This window comes from Sparus aurata, chromosome 13 (genome assembly GCF_900880675.1).
Source record: "Sparus aurata chromosome 13, fSpaAur1.1, whole genome shotgun sequence".
Classification (NCBI taxonomy): domain Eukaryota; kingdom Metazoa; phylum Chordata; class Actinopteri; order Spariformes; family Sparidae; genus Sparus; species Sparus aurata.
In genome coordinates, this window is record NC_044199.1 from 3,096,873 (window position 1) to 3,118,906 (window position 22,034).

The 22,034-nt window shown below is 41.6% G+C and overlaps 1 protein-coding gene across 3 annotated transcripts; it reads left to right on the top strand.

The window, feature by feature from the left end:
• The first annotated feature begins 8,093 nt into the window (after positions 1-8,093).
• LOC115594574 (clathrin interactor 1-like) lies at positions 8,094-20,002 on the top strand. 3 transcript variants are annotated; one of them, XM_030438724.1, is made up of 13 exons: positions 8,094-8,322; positions 11,932-12,005; positions 13,005-13,109; positions 13,241-13,337; positions 13,634-13,742; positions 14,215-14,424; positions 14,701-14,869; positions 15,208-15,424; positions 15,515-15,596; positions 15,694-15,771; positions 16,354-16,649; positions 16,967-17,147; positions 17,849-20,002. In XM_030438724.1, the coding sequence occupies exons 3-13, from the start codon at positions 13,018-13,020 to the stop codon at positions 18,229-18,231; spliced, it is 1,914 nt and encodes a 637-aa protein (XP_030294584.1). In that variant the 5' UTR covers positions 8,094-8,322; positions 11,932-12,005; positions 13,005-13,017; the 3' UTR covers positions 18,232-20,002. The 3 variants fall into 3 exon arrangements, with proteins under 3 accessions (XP_030294584.1, XP_030294583.1, XP_030294585.1); XM_030438723.1 differs by lacking the exon at positions 11,932-12,005; XM_030438725.1 differs by lacking the exons at positions 8,094-8,322; positions 11,932-12,005 and adding an exon at positions 11,693-11,861.
• The last annotated feature ends 2,032 nt before the right edge of the window (positions 20,003-22,034 follow it).

Sequence of the window (22,034 nt, forward strand, 5' to 3'; positions counted from 1 at the left end):
ATGGCATTTTCACTTCTGGAACCTCACTGTTCAGCTCTATTGCTTGGCCGGGTAACAAAAAGGATTTACGTACCTGATCATGTTACTTGAGTTGTTTCCTCCCCTAAAGTCAAACATGACTTAACTTAAATTTGGGAAACCACTGCTTTGTTTTCACACCGACCCCTTAAAGTAGACCAGCATTCATTATTATTCAAGATTGTGTGTTTTAGGTCAATGATGTCAGATCACGACTCTCCTCCGCTCCTGCATCAATTAACCAGGTGAGGAGGGAACGAAAGAGACGGCGAGCTTGAATGTTCAGTTGTGTGTGAACTCATCCATCGCCTCTTTTGAATATAATGGCAAACTGCTGCTACTAATCAGCAGCACACATATAAATACGCACAAACAGCTGCAGAGGAGGCTGTTTCCTGTATACCGCTCTCACTGTGTCCGCATTACTCTTCCATCTGCGCAGGCATTTCCTGTCCGACCTTGAAACCAGGCCCTCGCCCACCACCGCCATCACACTCTTTCCCCATTTTCCCACATGCTAAGATATCCTTTTTGCATAACATTCACACACACACACACTCACAACACGACACGCCCATATATTCACTCATTACGTCCAAATTTAAAAAGCAGCTTGGCAGAAGTAATCACCAGTGGAAGATAAATACGCATATGTGAGTCAACCTGTAATTATCAGTTATGAAAAAACTGACAAACTCTTCTTGGGGGGGAGAAGCATGGCATTGTTTTCATGACTAGAAGCTAAAATGCAGCACAAACTTCAACTTTACGAGCGCACTGAGTTACTCTAATCTGCCACTTTCGCACCGGGGAGCCGTGATGTCATCAAACAGTAATCCAGCGCTCCGGCGGCGGCCAGCCTTCCCCCCCCTCCCCAAAAAAGAAAACGTCCACATGTGTTTTTATTCAGCAGGAAAGTTATAGCAGAAAAGGTTAGGTCGCACATAGTTTACAATAATATTATTCATGTAAAGGAAAGTGGAAGCGATCCCTGTATGTGACTTCACTCTATTTACACAAGCGTGCCCTGAATACATTGATATCGCCAGCCAGTAAAACTTCACCACGCACACACACCACATATTAATTGCGTGCGCTGGATTTCATAAGGTGATGGAAAGGAACCGAGCCAAAGTCCGACAATTAGCAAAGATTTAAAATAACAAGCGAGGGCCTGAGGCGTCGTGTTAAAGCAGAGGAGACATAATGAGAGTCAGAGTTATGATTCCAGCTCGCAGGAGAAACAGAGACACTGTTGTAGTGTTCGGATATCCAACGCCAACAGTCTGCAGCTCTGTGGTCGCGCTTAATACTGAGCTGATGAGGAAAATATTAATTAAAACACGGACCATTACATTTGCGTGTTTTGTAATTCAATGCTGTTGTTCGTGTTTTTAAGACCAGTGGTGAGAGAGAGAGAGAGAAACGAAGGAAAACTATAAATGGACTATTTTTTGCTTTACAAAACGGTTCTGTCCACGTGAAAGTGTGTGTGTGTGTGTGTGTGCAGATTGTGTGTCATTGTGGGGGACACACAGTACGTCTATTCACACACTCACAGCATGGAGATCGAACCGACCGGCCTCCACAAGGTAAACCTCCACACTTCAGGGGTTAAGACTCGGGTTCACGGTCACAGTTGGTGTTCGTCTCCGGGGGATTCGCGCGATGCAACGTCCTCCTGTGTGACAAAAACAAGTCAGCGTGTGTGTCACAGTCAGAGTTTCCGTGTGAAGAGGGAACGCATCATCAGACGCACAGGATGCAGCGCCACACTTCCCATGGGAGAAAACAGAGCGCAGCGCGGAGAGAGAGAGGGATGTGGTCGTGACTTCCAACGACGTTCACACGGCTGTCGTCTTCTCGGCTCAAATAAATGATTAAAACTACGAACACACTGAAAAAAATCTAGCTTTTTGTCTTTTTGACCATCTTCTGCCTTCATGCCACCTTTGCATTCATGTCCATTAAAGGTACATTACACTATAAAATCAGACAAAATGGCTTGAAGAAAATCGGGGAAACTTCAAAATTACCAACTAACGTGGACGAATGATTCCAAGTTGTCAAAACATTTTAGCTCGTACAACTTAAACTTGGTAACTTCCAGCAGAGTTGGGACAGTTGCTTTTAAAATGTAGCACTTTAAAGATTACTAGTTACTTAATTAAAATAATGCAATTTATTACATTCAACTACTTTTTTGATTGCTTTTCTTACAAATGTTTTAAACTGGACAGAAAAGCTCTAAAAAGTGCAATTAGCAGGCGAGAGGCGGGGCTAAGTCAGACAAGGAAGCAGTGTTCAACTTTAAGCACATACTGTCCAATGAACAGATCCTATACAGATTACAGTTACACTTATTTTGTAATTTAATCATGTCACTAAATGTCTCTGCTTTACTCACATTTTAATTATAACATTAATAAACTTTACGACGTGGCCTCACTCTGGTGTTTGACAAGAACTCCCATGATCCAATGCTACTTACGTCTTTTGTTTGGGTTTGTTTTGTATCCCATAGTGGCAGATATAACATATTGTACAAGGTTTAAGGTGATATATACATGTTCTGCTGCCCTCAAGAGGCCAAAAAGAAATGAATTGCAATTTCAAGATTTCAAAATAAGGTTTCAGTCACAGCTTGATTTACCTGGATGCAGGTAGAAGCTATGTTGTGTGTGTTTTAATAAAACATTCGACTTAAAATACTACCAGCTATGTTTAACTGAAGATGTTTAAACCAGTTATCTGCTCGACCAGGACAAGAATGAGGATGATGCGACTACACTTCCTGGTCTCAGTTGCAGGAGGTGAAGCTAGCGCACCTTCATCTGTTCTCCCCTTCACCTTCTTCGTCTTCATCAAACCACCTCATGATTGCAGACTCACTTCTGTAACCGTTAAGCTACTGCTGGCCCCTCCAGCTGGTCCAACCTTGTTCCAAACATGTGAAACAATGTCTTTTTCATTAACCCACACACCAATGTAAACACACCCATTTCCATAAAACATCAACCTTATGTCATTTTCCCAGTAGACCGGAGCATCTGCAGCAGATCAGCCTCGCGTCTCCCTCACCTCCCACTCACTTTGTTTCCACCCTCTTCCTCTAGTTTTCCCTCTTTGCATTTTTCTCTTATTAGGAACAAGTGTAACCGGCCAAAAACTCCCTTTCTCTCTATCTCCGACCACAGGCAACACGTCCATTGGCTCTTGATGTCTGTTTCCTTACATGCACAGGTGCTTGTCTTCAGCCTGTCCTGCCTCATCAGTCAACGCTGCGGCTCCACGACTGCAAGAGGAAAAGAAAATAGAAACACTGCAACGCGAGGAACCTTTCCCATGCTCTCTGAAGAGCTTAACTCTTGTAATTGCATCATAAGGTGAAATTACTGAGATCCATGTCGCCCACTGTTTACACATGTGTGCACAGTTGTGTGTTCTCCTTGACAGACGCGAGTGTGTTTGTCTGCTGTGTCCTTGAGACGTCTGTTTAACTACACAGGTGTTGATTTACTTCCAGTGTGTTTTTTTCATTAATAGCTAATTGAATCTGGGGGTTAAGAAAAAAACAGCTGCTTTCGGGTCTGTCGTGTTATTTTTGTGTGCGTGTGGGAAAAAGAGAGATGCAGTGGTGTTGGCTTGTGGTCGTTCAGTATCAGAACCATCAGTTGTGCTCAGTTCATGACTTCTCGGGCACCCCACTGCTCATGTTCCTGGTTCACACACTGGAAGTCCCCCCTCCCCTCCCAGTGCATGTTGTTAATGGACCAGACCTGTCCATGCAGCGTGGCGGACACATCGACTCACTGGAATTTCCCATGGCTGATCATCATCTACGGTCACGGACGCCTTCCACCCCCCCGTCCCCCGTCCCAACAACACAACGAAGAGGAGGGAAAACAAATCAAACAATTCACAGTTTCCCATTATTTTCTGTCTGTCAGCATATGGTTCCAATCAGCAGTGAGTGTGTGTGTGTGCACGTGCATGTGTGTGTGTGTGGGTGTGTGCGAGTGTTTATATGTGTGACAGCATGTGAATGTTTTTATTTTCCATACATTTTCTCCTCAGATACAAAGCTCTTTGTCCACACTCTTTCTCCATCTCTCTGGCTCCTCCTTCCTCTCACGCCCTCTCCATCTTCCATCTCTCTCTCTCTGTCTCTCTCTCTCTCTGTCTCTCTCTGTCTCTCTCTCTCTCTCTGTCTCTCTGTCTCTCTCTCTCTCTATTTTAGTCCTGCTTTTCTTGGCCACAAGTCAGACCTCAGGCAGACCTAGAGGTCTTTTTCCCAAGCGATCTCCAGGGTGGACTCCAGGGAACAGAGCGCACACACACACACACACACACACACACACACACACACACACACACACACACACACGCACACACACGCACACACACACACACACACACACACACACACACACACACACACACACACGCCTTCACATGCTCTGTCCATTTCCTCCTCTGTCTCTGCTCCTTCCCCATATCTCTCTCTGTCTGCACCTCCTTGTTGACTCATGTAATATTGTTGCGTTACTTTCTCGGTTTATTGGAAAACTGAGAACACAATGTTCAAAATCAAGTATTTTGTTCTTGGCCCGGCTGAACTCTCTGTACCACGTACACCCATTCGTACATTACATGCTTTTGCAGTGTTTTAAGGCTTTGTGGATCCAGGTTAGTCTCACAAGGATTAGGGATCTTGTTTACAAGGGAAACCTGGTGGAGACTGTAGCAGCTCATTTAGCTACAGAACAACTGCACCTACAAACACATCCACAAAGTATTCTGATCAGATTGAATAACAATGAGGGATATTATCAATTGATAACAAGATAAATGACAAAAGTCAATTGTCATTTAAAATGACACTAGTGACTGAAAGTGAGGAAAAAGTTAATCAGACTAATAATAAATAAAGTTGTTAAAACTTTGAGCTCGTACATCTTAAATGTAATATTCGACTTTACTTGATCATTTTGAGAAAACAGATTTCTGGACTTTTTAAAAGTATTTTTTTTAAGTCAACTTTTAAAGTTTACAGTGTAGTCAGGATATAGTGTACAACACAGAGTAGAAATACTGTAAAAGTAGCATCAAAGTTTATTGCAAGTATCAAAAGTAGCCCCAAGTTCTAAATTGCATTGTGGGTAATGTAGGCAGCAGGTTTTGAGAAGAAGAAGGCATGTGTGGAATAACACAGATGATTTATCTTGTTCTGCTTTAGCGATTTTTGATCAGCAGAAGAAGAAAGACCAGTGGACTGCTTTTCAAAAACCTGCTGCCTACATTACCCATAATGCAACTTAATCATTGTGTGACATCTCTGGAGGTAATTTATCAGATTACGTTCAGCTTCCTCTGCAGCAAAACATTTTGTACTATCTTCATCACAAAAGTAGTTCTGCTCCCCAAGACCTGTTAACTGATGGAATTACACTTTTACTACTTTTTAAACAATATTTCTTTTATTTGTTATCATATGTTGTATTAATAGTCCCAGTATGCAAAGTGTCTAGTGGTTAAGTTATGAAAAACTACAATATTTGCCTTTGATCTGCAGGAGAGAGAAACAATGTAGCATAAATTATAAAATTATAAGTACAGTATAATAAATATACTTATCTTATTTCCCTTTCTGTGAGTCTTATCTGCTGAGTATGTTTTTACCTTTGTTAAACCACCATGTCTAATAAATGTAATATTGCATCTACAAGTCTGACAGTATAATGGTTACAGTCCCACCAGCGGCCTGAAACTGTGAAAATGTTTAGCAATTCTCAAGTCTTCAAACCTTTAAACAGCTTGTTCTGGTCCAAGTGTGACATAACTGTGATAAATACCCTACTGAGGTCCAGTTCCACCAGCAAACAGCAGGATGACAGTGCTCTCTAGTGGTGAGGTGAGGCCGGGCCGACCAGCACCAGATCCAGTTTTATGATTCAGTCCTCAGCAGGGAGTTAACTGGTGTTTTACTCTGCAGCTGACAAATGTTTTCTTAAAGAAATGTGATAAGTATGCTGCTGTCGCTTCTGCTGCCATGAATAATCCTACTGTGAGGTTATCTCAACATTTCAGATGATTTATGTTTAAGGGATGAGAGAAGAGTTGATCAGTGTTGTGAAACAGCGAGAAGGGAAAACAGAGTGTGTTGATGTGTCTCCAGATGCAGTGACAAAAACAAAATCTGAGGACTGTGGATCTTTGGTGGACGAACGTGCTTCCTTTTGTGTTGTGATGGTGTTTTGTTCAATAAAATGGTGATCTGACAGCCAATCCCCCGACTGAAGAGTGCATGATGGAGTCAAAAGTACAACAGACCTCCATGAAATGTAGTGGAGTGAAACTAAAGAAAGTACTGCGAAGTTGTACTTAAATACGACACAGACACTTTGATGCAGTACTAAACTTTAATCACTGGAGGGAGGCATTTCAATCTGTATGAAAAGCATCAGGCGAAGGTAAAAATCTAAAGATGAGAAAGTCAAATAAGGTAAATGACTGAAGGCTTTGCTATCAGGTCGTCATGGTAACAATGGTAGAGGGATGGGTGGATGGATGGATGAAGGGTGTTGCTCCTCTCTCTCCTCCATCTCCACCCTTCTCCCTCTTTTCTGTCTCCTCCCTCTCCTCTTCCTCGCGTCTTGTTTGTCTCGTTTTAATCTTTATCCTCACATCTTTTCTCCTCCTCTTTTTCACATCTTCATATTTTTCACCTTTGTGTTCAGTGGCTTGGACGCCCCTTCCATTAGAGGAAACACTCTACGGTGCCATAAACGCTGCCAAATTGCATTTAAATTAGTTGACCAGGTTTGACATCATGAGGGCAGCGGACAAAAACAACAGCAGGATACATTTTTCTGTCTAATCTAAAGGGGCAGGTTGTAACGTGACGTGAAAAATGAGACATTCCTCTTCTCTCTCTGTTGCCTACAAGCCTGTGGACAGTTTGTTAAAGTACTTTAATGCTGCTGGACTGTGTATTTCTTTGGTTCAGCTATTCAGCGACAGTCCAAAGGTTGTGACTTTATCCTCTCAGTGCCACAGAAATTCCACAGAGCCGCTTTTAAACTGGGATGGAGGTGTTGTTGTCAAAAGCCTGTATTTCTGTTTTGTCTTGTGCGTACGATGTCAGTGGGTTCACTACGAAATGATAATGAAATAACAAATAAGAGAAAGTTCATGATCATTTCAAAAGAGCACACCACACGTTGTAGAGCTGATAAATAAAGCAAAAGTTACCCATTGAAAAAAAAACAGAGCACAAAGTGTGTGAAACTATCAAGAGACACATCTGCTGAAGTGAAATATAGTTTGTATACTATTGTGAAACAGGACAACCAGCCTGTTTCATCTTTAAAACTGCACTATGTACGTTTTTGAGAAATGATTCAAACTCAGAATTTTCATCTTCACAATATAGAGGTAATAATACAGACTCAGAAATATTTGTTTTTTCGATAACTGAATAAACAAGCTGCTCTCAGAGGAAAATAAAGTCCAAGAACACTGTTTGAAGAACGGTGGCAGGGTCCGCCACATATAAAGAAAGTAAAACAGATTATTTCTTTATTAAACAGACACAGTTCAGTTAACATACACATATACACATATAACAATAACAAAGAGGAAACATTGTCAGGTGCCCAAACAAATAAAATTATATAAAATAAAATAAAATAAAATAAAAGATGTGCGGACGAGGACGGGATTAATACATTTGAAAAATATGTCTGGTATAAAGTCTGGTAATGAGTTTTGTTTTGAAGGTTTGGTTTGGAGTTGGAATGTACGGAAGAGGATTAGGGCCACATGTGAATTTTTTTATCAGAACATTTCATTTGAAGAATATGGATTTTATTAAAAATTACAAACACTGAATAAAAAAAAAAAAAACAGGCATTCTTTTCCAGAGTGCCATAAAAACATAATCTCCATTCAATGGCGCATTATTGCACGACATGTTCTGGTCCACACAGTAAAAACCAGTGAGAGTTTCTTTGCTGAACATGAATATCAGTCCGCGAGCGCAGGCACATCTCGATGTTTCGGTGACGTAGGCAGAGGACGACGTTTCCGTAGCAACTGGGGCCGGACCGTTAACCGCAGCGGCCGCTGTAACGGTACTGACGGAGCTCGTCGAGGAGCAGGGGGGACTGCCGTCGGTAACCGGAGACCACCTGTGTTGCGGGGCGTAGTGACACGGGGGCGACGCAGTATCGAGGCGGCGAGCCCGCAGTTCCGTGCGGAGATGCTGAATATGTGGAAAGTCAGAGAGCTGGTGGACAAAGCGTGAGTACCAGAGCGCAGGTGGAGCTGTTTGTACTAGCTTAACCGCTAAGTGGCTTCCGAGCTAGCCGGCTAGCTAGGCGGCTTTAGCCGGGCAGCATCAGCAGCTTTTATCGCTGACAGAGGAGAGGATACGGGCCGTGACGTCACGGCGATAGCCCCTCAGCTGGTAGCTCCGACTAGCTTTGGCTAGCTGCCAGGCTTCAACCGTGTGGCATAAACAGGAATGTGTGTTCTATGATGCCATCTCACGTTGAATTATTTCCACACTGGACCGCAGAGGCGAGAAAAAAATACGATATTACCAACTGGAAATTCATTTGTTTCCGATCCAGATCGAATGCTATCCAGTTAGCTAATTCCGCTAGCACTGCTAACCCAGGTCGACTCAGGGTGCTGTTTCTGTGAATGCTGCTGCAGAATCACGCCCTGTCCCACCCTGGTGATGCCCGCCACCTCCTCTGTGCATTCACTTTACACTATGTCCCAACTAGAAAGCTGGACACCAACGATAGCAAGCCAAAGCCGCTGGATAATTGTTTGTGGATGGTCAAGATCATGCAAATTAGCATCCAACCATGTCTCACAGTGTTGCACATTGCTACACCGGTCCAACGAGGCCCAAGCCCCCCTGGTCCCGGGCAGCAAGACAACAAAGCTTGTTAGCCAAACAGACCATACAGTAGTAGCTAATGCTGGTGCTGCAGCCTCCCACATTGTTTTGTCTGTCTGAACACTAGACAACGCATGCTTGTTTGTGCTGTGTGTCTTTGTGATTTCTATTGTTACAAGTGTAATGTGCAGTGGTTATTTTAGTGTAACCCAGAGGAGGGAGAACAACAGCTTCAACCAAATCACAAGAATAACTGTGCTGAGTAAAACCTGAAACCACAACAATCTGCACCGCTGCAAAAAGACTAATTCCTGACTTTAACAAGCAGATTTGACTGAGATAACTTACGTAAACCTGTTTCTTGGAAGAAGTTATTTAATTTAATGACTACTTAATGAAAACAACTTTTGATGTGGATGAGGTCTAGGTTTGTGGCAGCTACAACAGGAAACTATCATCACATGTTTCGTACTGCAACAATAACACAATTACATTAAGCGCATGAGAGATCATAGTAGGTTCAGTTCAAAGGTATCTCAAACAGACATCAAGCCTCATGTAAAGTTAAGGAACATATGTGAACTTCCTATATGTATAAGAATAATCATCTTGGCTGATAGTGACTACTGCATCGTGCTCCTCTTAAATGTTGCCTCTAAGCTCTCACAGTTTCTTGTAAGAATCGCTTGATACCTCATTTTTATTTTCATTATCAATACTACACCGTTGAATCTGCAATAACATTATATATAATAATCTCATTTCTGTGTCAGACTGTTAAAAAGTTGTTTGTGTAGTTGTATTTTTTTTTATCGAGTCCTTTATATAGATTATAGAGCTACAGATAGTTGCACAACCTGTTACATGGAATCATCCGCACAACATAAAAAAATTTGTTTAATTTGCACTCTCAAGTTGCACACAAGTTGCACTCTCTAAAAAGCCTCCATTGAATATAGAAGAAGTTGTTTTTGGTTGTGGTTTATTCTGTTTTATAGTTGTGTTGCTAATAAGTTTCAGTTCACTGTCACTCCTTTAGCATTTTAAGGTTTTACAACTGGAGGAAAGCTCATTTCGATTTTGTTTTTGAAATTTGACTGTCATATTTCAGATACATTTCAGTTGGGTTGACATGCTTGTTTACAGAAACAGTAAAGATGCCAAACCCAGTTTAGTCACTTTAGATCACTCTGTCCAGAACAACAGCTGAGCCATAATTGTGCCTTTACAAATTTGTGTTCAGCTTTGATTGATACTTCAAAAGTCGCCTTCTTCTAGGAAGTTATGTTTTCACCCGTGTCTGTTCACGGACAGATCCAGCATTTTTTATTCTCACCTTCTTGGATTTCTTGAACATTTCAACATTTGGTTAATTTGTTAATATTTGTTGATAAATGGATTTTGATTAAAAAATCTGGTGTATTTAGGTGGCTGGTCTCTATGAGTGAGTAAAGAAGGGGACTGTTGTGCCTTGGTGAAGGTATGCACTCTACTGAGTGCCTTTCTGTTATAACTACATGATTGTTACAGTGTTCAGGTAGAAGTTTCTCAGGGTAAACTGGACTGATTTATACAGAGGTTTGCACAGCCCTTTGACAAACATGAGGGGGAATAATCAGTAATACTAATCAGTAATAAACATATGGTACTGTTGACTTAACACCTCTCAGGAAGTTTTAATCAACATAAACATATGTTTCATGAAGGTAGACTTGTGGTGGATTTCGTGATTTCAAACAACACAATCAGGTGATTCCAGCTCGACAGCATCTCATTTAGTTAGTTTTGTGTTCTTCTTTTGTTGATATTTACTCACCTCTTTAAACTATCCAGTTTTTTTTCTGTGTTTTTGGTTAATTAATTGCTGGAGGGTTCAGCTCCCTGTGGGTTGTTATTGTGCACTTGCATTGGAAAGGTTAAATGCAGGCTTACAGTAAATACATACTGTGTGGGTGCTGTATTGGCTCAAAATGTACTGCACTTACTGTATCCACACAACACTAAAACCTTGGAAAAACACTAAAGAAAAACACACTGCACAGTTATAAGGAGAGTACAGTTTTGTACACTTGTGCTTTACAAAATGCATCTTTAATTTTAGGGCGATTGATGGAATCTTGCATATCTTTTTCTCTCTATACCTCTTTAAATATAGATAAGAGTGACAATACAGAAGAGGAGGTGTTTGTTTTTTGTATTTTGCAAGTCACATTTCTATTTTCCACATCTACATTTTCCATGCATGGTGAAAACAAATTCAAAGTAAGGACGCTCACATGAAAAAGTCATATTTTACTTTGACTGCCTGCTCACAGTTGGAGACTCTGCGTTCTCCAGTTGGCTCTGCCTTTTAAAGGACCAATTATACGACAAATGCGATAAGGAAGAAAGAGGAAGCTGATGGAATGAAGCTATGAAGGAGAGATGAGTGAAGAGACCAAAGTAAGAAGATAAGAAGAGAGAATATATCGAAGTAGCACAGACGGAGAGCTCAGCAGAGCTTTAGATGGAGTAATAGACACCAGCTCCCGTCAGCTGTTGGTTGTGCCTGACTGGGCATGATGAATACACTCTATTATTGATCTACCTCAACAGAGCTGGCAACGGCGGCCTCGCTTTTTCCTGCAGATTAAGAGTCACGCTATTATGGAGCTCTCGCTGTCTGTGTCTGTCTTATCTGCTGACAATAACAGTCAAAAGCGGCTCCTGTAATGTACAGATGCCTCTTACTCTCCGTTTGCTGCGAGGGTGGCAGAGCTCAGAGGAGAACGAGACAGAGAGGAAGGGAGTGAGAGCAACTGCTGAGGAATAGAGTGATGACAGGAGTGAAAACTGGTGAGGAGCAGGAGATGGAACAGAAGAAAAACTAATGTGAAGGAAGTAGGAATTTGAGGGAAAAGGGGTGAATGACAGGGTGAAGAGGCAGCAGGTAAGACAAGAGTCATGGCGGAGAGGAAGAGGTGTGATTCAGCTGGAGTGCTTTGATTGTGTTTTTTTAGGCAGGGGTCTGCAGAGCAAGCCGTGTCCATTCAGAGAGACACCAAACACACACAGGAAACAAACACAGCAGCAGGTGAGCCCACAAAAAACAAAGAGGGCAGGAAGCAGGAAGACGTTGCTCATGGGGAGGGTTGGCTGTGTTTACCTCTGCTGCACACACACACACACACACACACACACACATACACAGATGGATATACACACCCTGCTCAACTCACTGTGCTTGTGTGCGTGCACGTGAATGTCTGTCCTCTGAAGCGCGGTGGTCAGAACGGAGGCTTTTAGGAAGCTGTCATTCATTATTCAGTGAGCTGGAATTCTCCTTACTCGATTTTCATTGTGTGTTGTGTGTATGACACATACATGACTGTAGTTATTGTGTTAATCCTGTCCTCCACAGTTATTCTGAGTTTGAGTGTGGGCTGTTTGTAATGCCTCACTCATAAACACACAGTGTGTAGAGAGTGTGTGTAGAGGTGAGATATGATGATGGTGATGCTCTTGCTAGCCGGAGAGATTGTTTGTCATTTAGTAGTTGCCCCCGTGTTGAGCTGTGTAAATATGTGAATGTGTGGGTTTCAAATCGTGTTTTCGGTCTGCGTGACCTATTGAAATGTGATGAGAGAGTGTGAAGGGAATTATTTGCTGATTTCAACATTTGCTGCAAGACCGACTGACCAAAATTGTAATAACTAGAATAGCATTCAGAACTCTTAGATACCAGCTACCTAAATACACATGATTTTTTTTCACATCAATCCGTGCATTATTCCCTGGGAGATTAATGAAAATGTTAAAACAAACACCCTCTTGCAATGTTAAAGAAAGTGACTGGTTCTGTCCTTCTCTGGACCAAAAGTTAATGTGGTCTTTGGTGGTTTGTGTGTGTAATCTTGCTGACAAACAGACAGACCGACACAGGTGAAAACATAACCTCATAATAAGCATTGTGTTTACAGAAAGTCAGCAGAAAGATAAGAAGGAAAAGCCACCTACATGTTTGAAATATTGATGGAGAACAAAGATTTTAATGCACATAATTTATGTAGGAAATATTTGTTTCTATCAACAGCACTAATGTGGTGATGAACTACTCAGAGATCGAGTCCAAGGTGAGAGAGGCCACCAATGACGACCCCTGGGGACCCTCCGGACAGCTGATGGGAGAAATAGCCAAGTATGAGTAACACACACACACACACACACACACACACACACACACACACACATTAGACCTGATAATGCTTTTGGTTTACCGGTGTGGTTTCTCCAGCTTTATAATCTTTGTGACTGTGTTCATGTGTTTAGATCTACCTTCATGTATGAGCAGTTCCCAGAGGTGATGAACATGCTGTGGACCAGGATGCTGAAAGACAACAAGAAGAACTGGAGACGAGTCTACAAGGTAAGTGTGCCGGTGTTGTGTCTGTGCTGTGATCTCTGTTTGTGCCTGTATGAGTGAACAAGAGAGTGATGGACTAATGTTCTTGGTTACTTAATTCTGTATAGTGAAAAAATCAGAGCATCAACTATATTTTTTTCCTAGCCACATAATCATATGAGACTGATATACAAAGGTTATTAAGAGAGAAAAAGTGACTCGGGGCAGGGAAACTGTTTTTCACTTAACTACATCTGTCTAGAGTTGATCATGCCTCTAACTCCACCTCTTTTAATCTCTGTTTCGTTCTCCCTCTGCAGGCTTTACTGCTGCTGGCCTATCTGATCAGGAACGGGTCTGAAAGAGTCGTCACCAGCGCCAGAGAACACATCTACGACCTGCGATCTCTAGAAAACTACCACTTCATTGGTGAGTGTCTATATGAAAATAAGACACTTTTTTATTGGTTAAACTTCGACTCATCAGAAACTTTACTGATTAACTTAGATAGAAAACGGGATAATCTCTTGGCAGCATTGATACACGATGCTCGTAACTTTTAATGACTATTTGTCAAATTGAATTATCGTGCACAAGTAGAAATTTTTTCCTGAGTGTATTTCTTTAGAAAATATCCAAAACGTATTTCAACATACCTGTTAACACTCTAAGAACCATGAATATCTCTGCAAATTTCATGAGAAACCAGATGTTTGGCCGGGTCAGTTGCACTGCATCAAAAGTCATCTTGTCACCAAAATTATTATCAAACTCTCATAGCAGTCTGGCCAGTAGCCCTCCTGTTCTAATTTTCTCTGTGTGTGTCTGTGTGTGTCTGTGTCTGTGTGTCTGTGTGTGTGTGTGTGTGTGTGTGCTGTGTGTTGTGTGTGTTTCCTTCCAGATGAAAATGGTAAGGATCAGGGCATCAATGTGCGTCAGAAGGTGAAGGAGATGGTGGAGTTCGTCCAGGACGATGACAGACTGAGAGAGGAGAGGAAGAAGGCAAAGAAGAACAAAGATAAATACATTGGAGTCTCCTCTGACAGTATGGGAGGAGGAGGAGGAGGCGGAGGAGGGGGAGGAGGTGGAGGAGGAGGGAGCATTAAGAACTGTAAGTAATTCACTTCATGTCCTTCGACAGCTCAAGTCAGATGGGGATTAAAAAGATGATATAACTTCACCCATAGGATTTGAAATGTATTATAGAAAGAATATTGTGTAAAGCAAGTGTGAATTGCAAGTAAAGCAAAGTGAATTTAAAGTATTGGTTTAGTGATTAGCTCTAATTTGCAGCAGATCTAATCTTATTTTTTCTTTTAGTGTAATGTTTTTTGTAGTTTATTAATCATACATTTCTCTTTATCTCTCTTTGTCCTTTCCTGTCCAGCCGCTGAGTTGGATCGGAGTAAGTGGGATGAGGACTGGGATAAGAGCAGAGGAGCTTTCCCCTTCAGCGAGAAGCTCGGAGAGATCAGTGACAAAATCGGCAGCACAATCGACGACACGCTCAACAAGTTCAGAAAAAAGGAACGAGACGACTCACCCGACAGAATCAGGTGAACGTTGATTACATGCACATGCTTGTTTTAAAATAGAGAGTTGCCACATGCATCCTGGGTTGCACATTTTGTGGCTGATATTGAGAAAGCTAGTTGGTTTCCCTTTCTTTTCTTTTTTTACTTTGCATCATAAAACAGAAATAAAATGATTCTAAGAGTCACCTGCATGTTGCACATCACATACCTGTGTGTTCATGTGTTAAATAATCTTTGAACCATTGTGTCTTGGATTATCCAACATTATGTAACCAAAGACACACAGACGTACAAAAACTTCAAAGCAGGTTAATACAGTTAACAGCAAAATCTCCATGTCTTTCTTCTGGTTGCCATAGTGACAACGAGGAGGACCGAGTATCAAGAAACGGCAGGCAGGAAACCCTCGAGTTCAAAGATGAGGAAGAAACTGTCACAACGAAGAGCATTCAGATCACACAAGCAACAGAAACCACAACCACCACCACGCGGAAACGCAGCGGAGCAACAAACAGCAAGACTCTGGACCTGGGTGCTGCAGCTCACTACACCGGAGACAGGAGCCCGGAGGAGAAGGTACTCGCACAGACACTCTTCTCCAGATGTTACATACATTTTCAGCAGTATGCATCAAATCAAGATCTCTCTCTCTGCTCCTCTCTTAAGTCGTCAGTCAGGCAATCTTCCAGTAGCGGCCTCGCTGACCTGTTAGTGATTGATCCTTCACCCAATCAGAGCACTGCAGCAGGTAACTTCAGACCTTTTAGCAAGGAAAAATTGAAGGCCGTGGTGGTTGTTCTAGATTTTGTATAAATACATGTGTCTGTGTGTGTTCGTCCATCCAGGTGGAAGTTCAGACCTCATTGGTGGCTTTGCAGACTTCTCCTCGCCTGCGGCCTCTGCCAGCCTCCCGACCTCCACTGGTACACTCGTTATTGCTTTTCTTACCTCAGAGTGTTTTCACACCTGTAGTTCAGTTTATTTGGCCAGGGGGAAACAAGATACATTGCTGTGTTTTAGTCGTCCACACTAATTTTTTATGAACATAGAGGAGTGTACATGAAGTTATACAGACTGAAAGGGAAACCTATTGACTGGACAAATTGACAATATGTTCCAGATGATGACGGACAGATAGTAATAGATAAAAAAGACCTGAGTTTGTACAGCAGCATGCTGGAGGGTATCACTGTGGGATAACTGCTTCTGACTGGATTGATCGGTGCGGTTGTTTTGCTCCGCCAGGGTTCGATTGACTGTACTGACTAGGCAAATGCTTTAAACCAAGACCAAACAGGTTACATGCAAAAGCATCCTGTGCTGCTGGAATATACTGTCAATATTATCAGACCAGGTTGACCATAAATAAAAGAGCTAAGTTCTATGTACTGTTTTTAGTGTTTTTAGAAAATGTAGTACACGGTGAAGTAATAGAGGAGCGCCTGTCAAAATCAAAGATGAAAGTTACAATAATACCAAACATAATTACTGATCTCTTGTGTCAGCTGCTCCTTCATCCAATGGAAACGGAGAATTTGGAGACTGGAACACCTTCTCAGCCAACCCACCCACTTCGTCTGGCTCTGGTCCCTCCCAGCCCGTCACCGACCTGTTTGGCGGCGTGCAGTCACCCACAGCCTCCAATCCCGCCCCTGTCCCACCTTCCGCCGAGCTCTTTGACCTGATGGGAGGAGTTAATCATCAACTAACCAATCCACATGCAACACTGAGTGCCTCTCAGAGCTTGACTTTCTCTCTGGGAGGGGCGACGCCCACAATGCCTCTTTCTCGCTCTCAGCAGGTAGGACAGGTGCACATCACAGGGAAGCCACATTTTTCATGAAAGAAAATGGACAACATTATTAAATGGTCCATATTAATAGTGCAATGAAAATGTTTAAGGTTATGAAGCAAACATTCAGCATTGTTGCCAAATAAATCAAAATGTAGTAAATATGGATCCAACTTTTTATAATATATAAAATAATGATATTAAGCGATATAATCCAGTTTAAGTCTGTCAGTTGTTGTTGAATATACCATGGTACCATAGTCTATATGTCAGAAATTGCTCTTTGTGTATTTATGAAAGTATAAATGATTTATAATGTATTTCAGAGCTTGGGAGGAATGCCGACTCAGCAGGTTGGACAACAGCAGAAAGTTGGTGTTGGAGGTCAGGGGTCATTAGGTTCGACCTGGTCCGACCCCTCCGTCAACATCAGCCTGGACTTCCTGTCAGCAGGCCTCAACCCCACGAAGACACCGCCCACCCTCAACAACATCATCCAGCAACAAGGTATCATGTTCATCTGCTGTGTGCACACTGGAAGTGAATCATTACTGTGCAGGACGTCTGCAGGACTTGAAAATAACTAAAAACCACTTTAAAAAGGCTTTAATGGTATTAAAAAGGTCAAAGGTCATTCATGTCATTTAAAAGTCTTTAATATTCTTTCTAGCTGGCAGTAGGCAGTAACACCACTTTAAAAAAAAAAATGTTTATGTATATGTAAGCAAAAACTGTCTGGAAAATCCCTGATAATGTTATTAAAATATATGAACTTAAAATTAATCAGCTATTTTTTTTATTTGTTAACCTATCCTTTCATTTTTTGCTACTTGTCCAGGTCATGTATAATGATTAACAATTATATTAGGAATGTGGCATAAATGTCAATATATTCATGAATTTAAATAATTCTATAATATGGTAAATATTCTATGACATATTATCCCGACTAGTTTTCATTGGCATGTCTCGTATTTTGGCTGTATGACTGTGAAACTGATCTTAAATTGCATTCTATGTGGTATTAAAAAAAGTCTTTAAATGGCTCAGAGTTAACTTGATGAACCTTCAGCTCTTTGGTGAGACAGGTCACTGTGAGGAAAGTATTTTCAGATCTCAGAGATTATTTAAATTAGTCTGGTCATATTATAAAGCTTTACAACCCAAGTGTATTAACTGTCTCTGCGCACATGTGTTATTATTTTCAGGAGTACCTCCCGTCAACCTGCTGGCCCAGAACTTTGGAGGACTGAACCTCAGCTCCCCGCCCCACGTGACACCCATTAGACCACCAGCCAATCCCATGATGGCAGGCAATGCCATGACGATGGGCATGCCAGCCTCCCTGGCAGCAAATATGCCCCCTTCAATGACCACGGGTACCATGGGGATGGGGGGAATTCCTGCAAACCAAGGCATGATGGGAATGAACATGAGCATGAATATGGGCATGGCCACTCCAGTGATGATGGGTGGCATGGTTGGCATGGGAGTTCCAGGAGTGGGGATGGGCCTCACACACTCCATCAGCCCAGCCATGGTTCCACCCAAACAAGATGCCTTCGCTAATTTTGGCAGTTTTGGGAAATGAAGGAGTGAAAATATCTGTGTATGAGTGTGTGTGTGAGAGTGTGAGAGAGAGAGAGACAGAATGAGAGTGTGAGTATGCATGTCTGACATTATGAGAGTAGGAACCACTGAAGGACTGCTGTACTTGAAAACAACATTGCATGTTTCTCTTTCTGCTTCTGCACTCTTTGGCGAGTGGGCATCGGTGGTCGTTCACCATGACCTTGGAGGCAGAGGAGAGCGCCCACCGGTGCCCCTCGCCTCGAGGTAATTCGGTGTGTGAAATGATGTCACGCAGAGGACACCCTAAGAGCAGGGAAGGTGTCAGCCCACAGTCTCTAGTCATTACTTTCCTGTGGGGAAAGGATCCTCATCTTACCCTGTTTTATATGTGAGCTACAGTATAACCCCCTCAGTACAAAATTCACTGCAAAACATTTTTCGCTGTGACTCAAATCAAAGTGGCATTTCTGCCTTAATTCCGCATTGTAGCCTGAAACATCTTTTATAAAATTTTAACCAAACTCAACAACAAAATTTAAGCCATCACATTATTGCCATGGGGTATCTCCAATTCTTCCCTCGCTCCTCCTGCAACAGTTACAATATCTGGAGTATCTGGAGTCCTCCAGCAGGGGGCAGGATGGGTGTATCTGTGGAGATAACACTGAATGGTCGTACTTCTCCTTGAGCCATATTAGAGTGTAGAACTGCATATTACACCCTCCCTCTTCTCCTTTTATCAGGCTTGTAGCAGTTCACATGAACTCAATGTGCATTAGGACAGATTGAGTGAAACCTTGAACTGCTCAGAACAAATGTACCTAAAATACTGTCGGGCTCTTTATATCACTATTAATTTTTTACTGTTTAAATGCATCTTGTCCTCTACTTTCCATTCTTCCACTCTTTCAGATTAATGCTAAATAAAAGGGTCAGTCAGTATTCCATTGAGAGCATTATCTAGTGATATTTTCTCTTTATTTCTGACCCACGTAGATCTATTCTGCTTCTGCATAAAAACACTGTTTATGGATGAAAGGTTCACAATACTGTCTTTATAAAGAGTATTTTCCAACTGGCTGTGAGAAAAGGTAAACAACAACATCACACTCCTCTAAATATCTTCAATGTTTAACGCTGAAGTTTTGGGACAACGCAACAATGTACTTTTAATTGCAAAGTATTATTTTGCCAGCAAACATTCTCACCATGCAGCTCACCTGGAGGTCTCTTGGTGGTCGGGGGTTGCAAATCTGTAGGTTTACTAGAAAATAACTACATGGATGAATTAACTTGGAGGATTTTATTTTCGTTAGCTGAGTTTAAATAATGATTTTCATGTCTAGCTGAGACCAATCTAAAGGGTTTTGGGGCGAAGTGTGAGATGCGTGAGAAAAGAGCGAGTGTGTGCGTGTGTGCGTGTGTGTGTGTGTGTGTGTGTGTGCGTGTGTGAGAGAGAGTGTGTGAGTGTGTGAGACTTTGTGTATGGGTCTAGTTTTCTCTGTTTGATGTGCAGACACAGCTAAGCAGAGCCTCTTGTCATTTTCTGGGGCACTGCACTCCAAATGACCAAATCTTTATTTTGTTACTCTCAGAAGGATGATTCCATAGCTATTAGTTTAATATTTTATTAGTTTACTTCTAAGGTTATGTTCATATGGGAGAGCTACTAATAACATAATTTAGTTGACGGGAATCATGTTTGTGTCTTTTTCAGTACAGCTCGTTTCATTTGATTGTACTCTATATTTTCTGTACTTCATTCAACATTAAATTAAATTATAACAATAGATGTTTGATTTCTTCCTTTTTTTCTTATAGATGTTTGTGTTACATTTGATCCTTTTTTTTCTGGAATTTGGAGGTTTTGGCAACATCAGACAAAGTTACAGTCTGTAATTAAAAATACATGATGAATCAATTATTGATTGATTCCAGAATCTTTTATACTGAAAGTTTAATTCAACAACTTTTAAACCAAATAAATAAAGAAATGTGATATTTTACTACAAGGGCTTCATACCTGGTTGTGCCTGTTGTACAACAAATATTCATATAGAAGGAGCAGTATTTTATAATATAAACAATTGTGTCTTTTTCCTCCTATTTGCTAACACAATCTAGCACTGGTTTGGAGTCACTGGGTCACACGACATGAATATATTGTCTTATAAAATCTTTTTACAAAATAAATACATAACACAACAGCAATCATAAGTGTACTAGATGAAAATTTAGATTGGCTAAAACATTAATTAATTGTCATGATATTTATGTTATTGCAAATAAGTTAAATGGGTCACAAAAAAAAAAGTCATGTCCCCTGAGGGATGGTATGAAAATTGAAATGGCCCTCGATAGGAAAAAGGTTCCACACCCATGTTGTAAACTATGGCGGCCCTCAGCGAGATGAGTTTATCAGAACTGGACAACATCGCTTCATCAAAAGAAGAGCGAAGAAACACTGAAGGCTTTTCTTTGAATCCTTCCGACTTGGTAAGAATTAGCAACTAGCTCTCCTACTGTTGATTTGATTGGTTGAAGTTTCAGACAGATGGTCCATCCAATCACCTTCCAGGTATTTTCTTAAAGCACCTTCCTTTTTCTAAACAGTTTCTACCGGAAACAAACATGTCAGTCCACAAAACTTGATGACAGGAAATCAGGATTCAGTTCAGGAAACCGTCGTCCAGCTCGTCCTCAGCAGCCGGTTCCTCTGCCCACACTTTCAGCTCCTGGCTTCTCTCGTTCTTGAGAAACCAACAGTGACCATCAGCACTCTGCAGATATATCAGCCATGTTTGATCCTCCTCGTGAAGTCCAGGTGAAAGAGGCTCGTTTTGTTCGTCTTGGTGATTCGTCCTTTCAACCGTCCGTCACCTGCAAGATGAGAAAGAAGAGCAGTGGTAGTTTCACATCTCTTTGTGCAGGTTTTGTCTGTATTTGTGTACGTTTTTAGTGAATTTGTGGAGGTTTGTAGAGATTTTGTGTGTCATTGTGGAGGTTTTGTGTATATTTATGGTTATTTTGTGTGTCATTGTGAAGTTTTGAGTGTGTTTGTGGAAGTTTTGAGTGTATTTGTGGAGGTTTTGTGTATATTTATGGATGTTTTTTGTAAATCTGTGACGTTTTGTGGAGTTTTTGTGTGTATTTTTGGTTATTTTGTGTGTCATTGTGAAGATTTTTAGTCTTTTTTGGGAGGTTTTGAGTGTATCTGTAAAAAGCATTTAACATGTGTATACACTGAGAGCCTCAACATTAGAACCAGTGACAGGTTCGTTTGTCTCACAGGCCATGCCTCCAGCTCAGTCTGAGTTGCAGGGCCCACCATGATACCCTGTACAATGCACTACTATCCCTTCCCATCATCTTACCAGTATCAACCGACTCTTTACTCCAGAAATATTCACAGAATTCCCAATTCAATGACATTTGCTTTGATGCATTCAATGGGGGCATTGTCTAATTGACTTGCTCTGTGCATATGTAAGGTTTTGCTATGGATACCCAAATGCCAGCAGCTCCACGGAGGAAGCGAAGAGTTACCAAAACACTCACCCACAGGGCGATGAGGGCGATGAGGGTGACGAGGCTGTGCTCACCAGGGAGCAAACATTTATATTTCAAACATGAAGTCCTTACTGCCTCTACCACAACATCAGAGAGCCTTGAGCAGCCTGACGTTCTCCCAACTGAGCAGTTTTCATCCAACTACGACGTGGCAAGGAAAAATGAAAAATGAAATTGATGTTGTCTGACTTTGACTCTAGGAGACGTTCAGTGCATGCAAGGCAACACTGGCATTTGATTAAATGTTCAAAT